This window comes from Haplochromis burtoni, unplaced genomic scaffold (assembly GCF_018398535.1).
Source record: "Haplochromis burtoni strain Fernald_Lab_line unplaced genomic scaffold, NCSU_Asbu1 Contig_8, whole genome shotgun sequence".
Taxonomy (NCBI): Eukaryota; Metazoa; Chordata; class Actinopteri; order Cichliformes; family Cichlidae; genus Haplochromis; species Haplochromis burtoni.
The window spans coordinates 5,222,975-5,229,990 of record NW_024582369.1 but is presented as its reverse complement, the minus strand read 5'-3'; the positions used below and the strand labels follow the sequence as shown (position 1 = coordinate 5,229,990).

Genomic DNA, 7,016 nt, shown 5'->3' with positions numbered 1-7,016 from the left:
TTTTTTTTGTTTTGTTTATTTTTTCGTTTTCTTTTTCCCACAGCAGTTGAACTGTTGTGAAAGAAGAAAATCAAATCTCACTTGGATCTGTCTTTATAAGATCAAATGGTCCTATACCTATGCCCAATGCATGCTGGTGTTTATTTTTTATATCCTTATAAGGAGGAAAGGAAGATCAGTCCTTACAACATTTTATATGTGATATAAAAGGTCAGTTGAATAGTGCAACATCCATGATGCACATCAGTATGATGTACAATAAATATGCAAATAAAAGCAAAGTGAAGCCACTGCATAATACAGCATATTTACAATACAAGATGGGGAAATTTGCTTTTATACTAAATTAGCCAGATGTTATTCACTCTTTGAAATTACTGGCAGTATCATTATTTGCTCTTTCTTGGAAATGCTTGATACGTTACCTACTTATTTTAGTGTATATACTGGTAAGTATTTGCAGGTAAATATAATTACATCAGAAAATACATTAATTCTTGGGGAATTACACCCTTAGTCGCGAGAATATTATAAAGTGCTATTAGCCCTGATAGCAGCGTGGTACTCCACCTGCTTTAAAGTAAAAACACTTTCATGTCTAGTGTAACTGTAATGCACTCTGTAAGCTGCTGAGTATGCAGGTTAAAGGTTGGGAATAGGTAATGTGAAGGACAGACAGTAAACAGTTTAAACTGAACCCTGCACACTTACATCACTTAGCACACACTAAGATACTGTTTGCTTTGCGCTGTTTGCTACACTTAAACTGTTACCAGTGTAGTCTGATATTTGCTATGCTGTTTGCATCTAAACTGTGCTTTTGCTTTTTTGATCATTGCGCCAGTTATTAGAAAGATGATTTAAAGTAACTTAAATTAACTGACCATCTTAAGTATTGTAAGTAAGTATTTGTCTCCGACCAGGCCCATCCCTTTATGACCACAGTGCACCCATCTCCTGATGGCTGCTTCCAACAGGACAAATCATCATGCCACTAAGCTCAAATCATCTCAAACTGCAGCTTCAAATCATGGATGTGCAGCAGGTCTGTGATGCTATCATGTCAATCCAGACCCAATCTGAGGAATGTTTTCAGCACTTTTTTGAATCTGTGGAGAATTAAGGCAGTACTAAAAGCAAGAGAGAGGCCAACCTGGTAATAACTACGTGTACTTAATTAATGGCAAGTGAAAGTTTTGCTAATTATGTCCACTTTTATTTTGTAAATCCCCACCGGAACAGCACCACTGTACCGAGGTATTTGACTTGACAGATGGCAGGCGGGAGACGCTCCTCTCTCGGCTGTCTCTCTCGGTCCGTTGGTCCATCCCGGTCCTCATTGTCTCCCCTGTTCACTCCTTGAAGACAACCCCGAGACGACCAACTAAACTTAGCCGTTTTTTTCCCGCTCACACCACACACTATGCTTTACGTTTGGAGACTTACCTCGACCTGAAAATTTACCCCTTCCCTCTGTGTATGAAATTTGGACATGCTCTTCTGTTTTCTTGTTTTTGTTTTTGTTTTGTATAAACGCGTTGGCAGTAACGGAGACAGCACCGACTGAAACAACCATCGGCTGACGTGCTTGACAAGACAGCAGTTGTGCCATGGATCTGATGGGGAGATAAACCGAAGGAGGAGGAGGACTCATTAGCCAAAAAGCGCCCCCCGAAATCAGCTTCCAGCGGCTGTTGACACCTCACAACATTTTTATCAATGACCGTTTTCTCACTGGATAAAACACCACAGCTATCGGAAGATATAAGACAGGTTTGGGACCTAAGTGTTGGAGATTTGAAATAAATATATAAATAAATAAAACGCGGTTTTTGGTGAAGGATGTTGCCGCTACATGCCCGTTACTTCCCCTGAGAGGAGAGGAGCTCGCCTGTGTGAAAAGAGGCAGGGACCACTTTCGCTTGTTTTCTCCACCCTACAACAAATTAGGCTGTTTCACTCACACGAATGCAAGTGGCTCTTAATCGGATTACTAAACGAGGGATTTAATCTGGAGGGGAATACATCCATCTAATCTCACCGTCTCTCTTTCCCCCCCCAGCCCTTCAGTGTCTTTAAGTGGCTGCTGCTGGTGTGCTGGACTGTGTCACTTCCAGTGTGCTCAGCGTTGTGATGATGAAGGTGATGATGATGCGAGTAATCGAGGTGATCGCAGGTGATGTCTGGACAAGTGCAAACTGTGTAGAAATCACTGGAAAGTCGCTGTAACCTCTGCTGGATGAATGAATGAAGGAGCTGGATCTGACTTCGTTTGTGTCACATGTATTGAAATGCAGCTGATTTAGCAGGCTACTAAAGTGCCCTCAGTTGCTGAGGCTTGGAGAGGGTTTATCTACATATCCAGCTCTGTGGACTTGAATCATCCCCCTCCCCAAAGGACGTACTGTTACGGGCTTAAGTAGTTGCCTTTCATTCCCTTCAGCTCCAGAGAGTACAAGGGGGGAGCTGGTACCCTGTCCTCTGAGCCCGAGAAGGGAGTGCTTCTACCTGGGCTGGAGGCCAGCCAGACGGCCCTTTGGGAGCTTTTGGATTTTGAAGGAGAGATCTTGGGGAGTTTCTGCTCCACGTGGACCTCCAGAGAGAGCCAGGAGGACATCATGGGGTGCTGCAGTGGCAGGTGCACCTTGGCCTTCATCTGTGGCATGCAGCTGGTGAGTGTTTACGTTACTATTGATCCTGTAAGGGGAGGAAAGTCTGGGTTAAATCTTTGAAAAGCTCCACAAACAGACAGGTTCTAATGGAAAAGAAGAAAAAAAGGCATCTTTATCTGGAGGTGGAGCAGGAGGAGAGGTGGGTGGCTGGAGAGAGGGAGAGATGGATTACTCAAAGGTCACATTTCAGAAGTTAATAAAAGGTCATGATACAAGGAATGATGTTGAATGACGAATATGAGGACTGAATAGATGAATACTGTTGCCTGGAGCTCTGAGGCTGTACTAAGAGTCCATATAGAGGGATTGATGGAGGTGGAGAGTGATAGATGGAGGCACTGTAGAGAAACGAGGTATGGGTGGATGGCAGATGGATAGATATATGAAGCAGGTACATGTAAAGCAAAGAAGGTAAAGACCCATTATAAGGTTGCAGCATCAGACGCTGCCATTCTGTGTCTGTCTGTCTCCCGGTGTATCTCTCTTTTACACCATCTGTGTCAGTGGAAACTGGTGCCAGGCAAGACAACTGGGAGGAGGGATGGTCTGTAGGTGTGTATGTGTGCATACATGTGAGGAAGTGTGAGGAGCAGCACAAACAGTTTTATTAGTTCTGTCTTGTAGCTTCTGCATAATATGAGGAAAAATTTTCCCAGGAGCAGAACGATGTAATGAAGCAGCAAGAGCTGCCAAATGGTTTAATGTGGGTGACCTGCTGGTAGATCATGACATTTCTTATTAAACAGGCAAAGTGGATAACATTTTTCTTAGGTAGCATGTGAATAAACATTGTTGGAATTCAGTTAACGTTTTTTGTTTTGTTTTTTTAAATTAAATTTGATTAGATTTTCAGGCTTTTTTAGCCTTGTTTTGGTTAGTTTGTGACAAGCTTGTTGCCACCTTGGTTTCTGTATACCACTATATAAAGTCACTACACATAAATCTCCTGTAAACTACCTGTGGAAACCCAGCTTTTGCATTTTATTTTGTCTTTTATCATTTCGTAGTTTTATATCTGTGTGTGTGTGTACAAGAATACAGTCTATTTGCCCAACCTTAGTTAAGAGGATGCTATAGGAAATATAAATATAGGCTGTTGTTTCTTCGGTAAGGCCGTTCCACTGTTTGCATCGCATCTCTTTCAATAAAGTTGAGCGATATGTAAACATTTTTCCACTTGGTGTTATTGCAAGCATCTCTTGTACCTACGGCATCTGTGTTACTCTTGGCAGCTTAAAGGTATTTATTGTGAATTTCCAAGCGAAACAGTTAAATCCTACTTCTGGTTCCTCCCTTTATTCACAAAGGGTCGCCACAACAGGTAGCTGTGCAGCTTTGATTTGGCAGATTTTTACATTGGATGCCCTTCCAGACCACCGAGGGATGGTGTCAGGAAGGGCATTAAGAACGTGAACAAACTTTATGTTGTAAGTGACTGAGTGCTGTGTTGTGGTGAAGAGATAATCAGGAATTTCTAGTAGGACCTGGCTGTACGTTCCAATACCAATTTGTACTAGGGTTGACTCGATAATAGAATTTCAATATCAATACTGATGCCCAAGACAATATTCGAATCGATACTTGATGCCACTTTTGAAACCAAAGGCAATGTTTTGACCCAGTAGTGCAACTGTAGAAGTACCAGTGAAGACTCAATTAAAAATCTTGAAAAAGTTAACTTGTTAATTTTCAACTAATTTCCCCAATTATAAATTTGATTTAACAAAATAAGTATTTAGGATTAATTTTAGAGATTTTACTTATTTTAGACAATTTCACTACAGACCATGAAGTTAAAATGTATTTTATATATGTATTCCTCATAATAAACGAAGGGTACAACCAACAGCATAATACCTACCAAATGTAAGTAACTTAATTGTTGTAGAAGAAGAGCATTAAAGAAAATTTAAAGATAAACTTTGGATGAAGTGTGGTATTCGTTCTGCTGCAAGAAATATTCATCTTTTATCTGGCTACAGTCCACAAGCTGCTGCATTAATGGTTTCAGATGGATAATGTGGCCATTGGGTAATTGCTAACAGTTAAACAGGTAGCACCAACATGTGTACTGGCTAGGTTAACATTCACAATACTTGTTTAATAATTCAGTGCTGTAAAATACTGACCTCTGAAATTCCTCCTAAAATGTTGTTCACTCTTATGAACGTTAACTACTTGAAGGGGCTGCATGGATGACTGTGCGTGAAGATCGGCTGGAGGAGGCAAAGACGGCACTGTTTGTATAGAAACAGTTCCAAAAAGGACAGCAGGACACATCTAAAACATTTAAACACTTGCTTGTTAAAATGCTGCTGCTTGGTGGTGAAAGTTCAGTTTTGGAGATTGTAATTAAAAAATGTTCCTTTAAGAATAAGACAAAAAGAAACGCTGTTTCTAATGGCTCCCTTTTAAGTCCTCAAACAGACTTTTTAAGCTGAGAGCATGCCTTTAATTGATCCCCAGTTGTGGGAAAGTAGATGCCTTTACTTTTCTTTCTAATACTGTTATATTTAAGCTGCTCATTCTAGCTACATTTTAAACTAAAGGATTATTATTGCTACTGTACATAGTAGCTATAAGACTAACAGCCACAGCAGAGCAATAATTCCAGGCAAAGATTCTCCAGACGCTAACCCGGGGAAATAAAGGAAATCATTCCCTTTAGGCAAAGCGGTACCACTCATCACAGAATAAATCCTGCATTTTCTAAAGATTTATGAAATGTTGCTGTTAGAGGATCTCGCTGTGGAGCTTTTGTCTGCCGCGTGTATGGTAGCCAAAGACAGGCTATGATATAGAATGGGACAGTGAACACGCATGTGAACAGAAATGCATAAACATGAGGTGAAACGCTTTGGCTGTTGCAGCCTTTGCAGTCATGTACAGTGAGTGTGTGCAAAAGTAAAAAGCTATTGTGATGATGAATAGGAAGCTGTTAGCGGCAGCACGAAGCACTCTGTTTTCAATACAAAAGGAAAATATAGAGAAAAAAAACCTATCCAATTTACCATAAAGATATTATGTGCATGACCCTCTTTGAGCGAGCGTGTGCTTGTAGGCCTATTGTGCTGTGAAATAGGACGTTGCTCTGCTCGTTTCCATTCAAATAAAGACAGTTCTGTAAGTGAACACGCCCGCAGCAGAATGCCGATGAGTTTACCAAATGCGGTGCACACACTGTACGCGAAGAAACACACCACTGTGCTGTAAATGGGGATGCTGTGTATTTCCCTGTGTGAAATAAAGGCCACGAGTGACTCTGTGTGTGTGTGTGAGAGAGAGAGAGAGTGCTTGTGAATGAGATGCTGTCACAGAGATAGTCATTGTATCTAATGCGGTGGAACTAATGCTATGCCATAGTCAACAACATGTTTTGCTCTGTTAACCGTTGTAATAGCTAAGCCAGCTGATGAGCTGGAGATCTAACACTTCTGTATGTTTCAGCTTGGCCATGCACGGTTAGCATCTGCAGCTATTGGAGCAGAGGGCTCGTGAAGCATCACAAAAAGTGCTCATTTCCACTCTTCAAAGACATACATGTGAAGATATTTCATTCCTGCGGTTCCCTCACCAGAAGGCACGCTGCTCTCAGTCCTCTCTGCTGTGAGTTAACCACATTGACCACAGATTAAAGACAGCCTCTTACCCTGCCTCAGACGCCCCCCTGTTAGAAGTAATTGTTTTTGCTAAGTGAGCCTCCGCCTAATTGGGGAGCTTGTAGAGTAGGAAGCAGCACTGGTCCAACCCAGTATCACGGCAAAACATGTAATAGACACAGCGCTCCACCATGTCTTTTTCACGCTTTGCCTCTCCAAAGTGTAAAAAAAACCAGTGGACCGGCATGTCTGTTGCAAGTTTTGGTGCAATATCGGGTTGACTGGTCAGTGTGTCTTATGCAGGGGAACTGATGTCTTATGTAACTCCTAGCAGCAGTTTTTCCCCCTGCTTCATTAGCTAGGTTAATTGCTAAAAGCTGATGTCGCCACACCTGAGCAGAGATCAATGATCCAGGTTGGAGATATGTCTACTTCACAGCTGACGTCAAAGCGTGCAGAGTTTAATTGATTCTATCAGCCAAATGTATATATTTGCCTGATTGTTTTCATTGGTCTTGCTTTTATTAGTAATGTGTAATTTAATGTCAGCAGTTAGTTCAAAGAAAAAAGTGTGCTGCTTTTCTGATAGCGCTCGGTGCCAGTCTAAATCGTTTTCTTTCTTTTCCTCACAGCCACACTTAGTAAGTAAAGCTAAAGGGACTATTGACTTTGGGGGATTGAATAAATGGTTATATTCTCAGTGAATCAAGTAACCTCTAAAGAAAAAAAACGTAAAATGTAATTA

The 7,016-nt window shown here is 41.3% G+C and overlaps 1 protein-coding gene across 1 annotated transcript in view; it reads left to right on the top strand.

Moving 5' to 3' along the window:
• The first annotated feature begins 1,238 nt into the window (after positions 1 to 1,238).
• The window catches only part of nkain2 (sodium/potassium transporting ATPase interacting 2), a 101,947-nt gene continuing 96,169 nt past the window's right edge, over positions 1,239 to 7,016 (top strand). Inside the window, exon 1 of the mRNA XM_014337661.2 lies at positions 1,239 to 2,672. Coding sequence (XP_014193147.1) covers positions 2,619 to 2,672 — 54 coding nt within the window. The 5' untranslated portion in view covers positions 1,239 to 2,618. The remainder of the gene's footprint in view (positions 2,673 to 7,016) is intronic.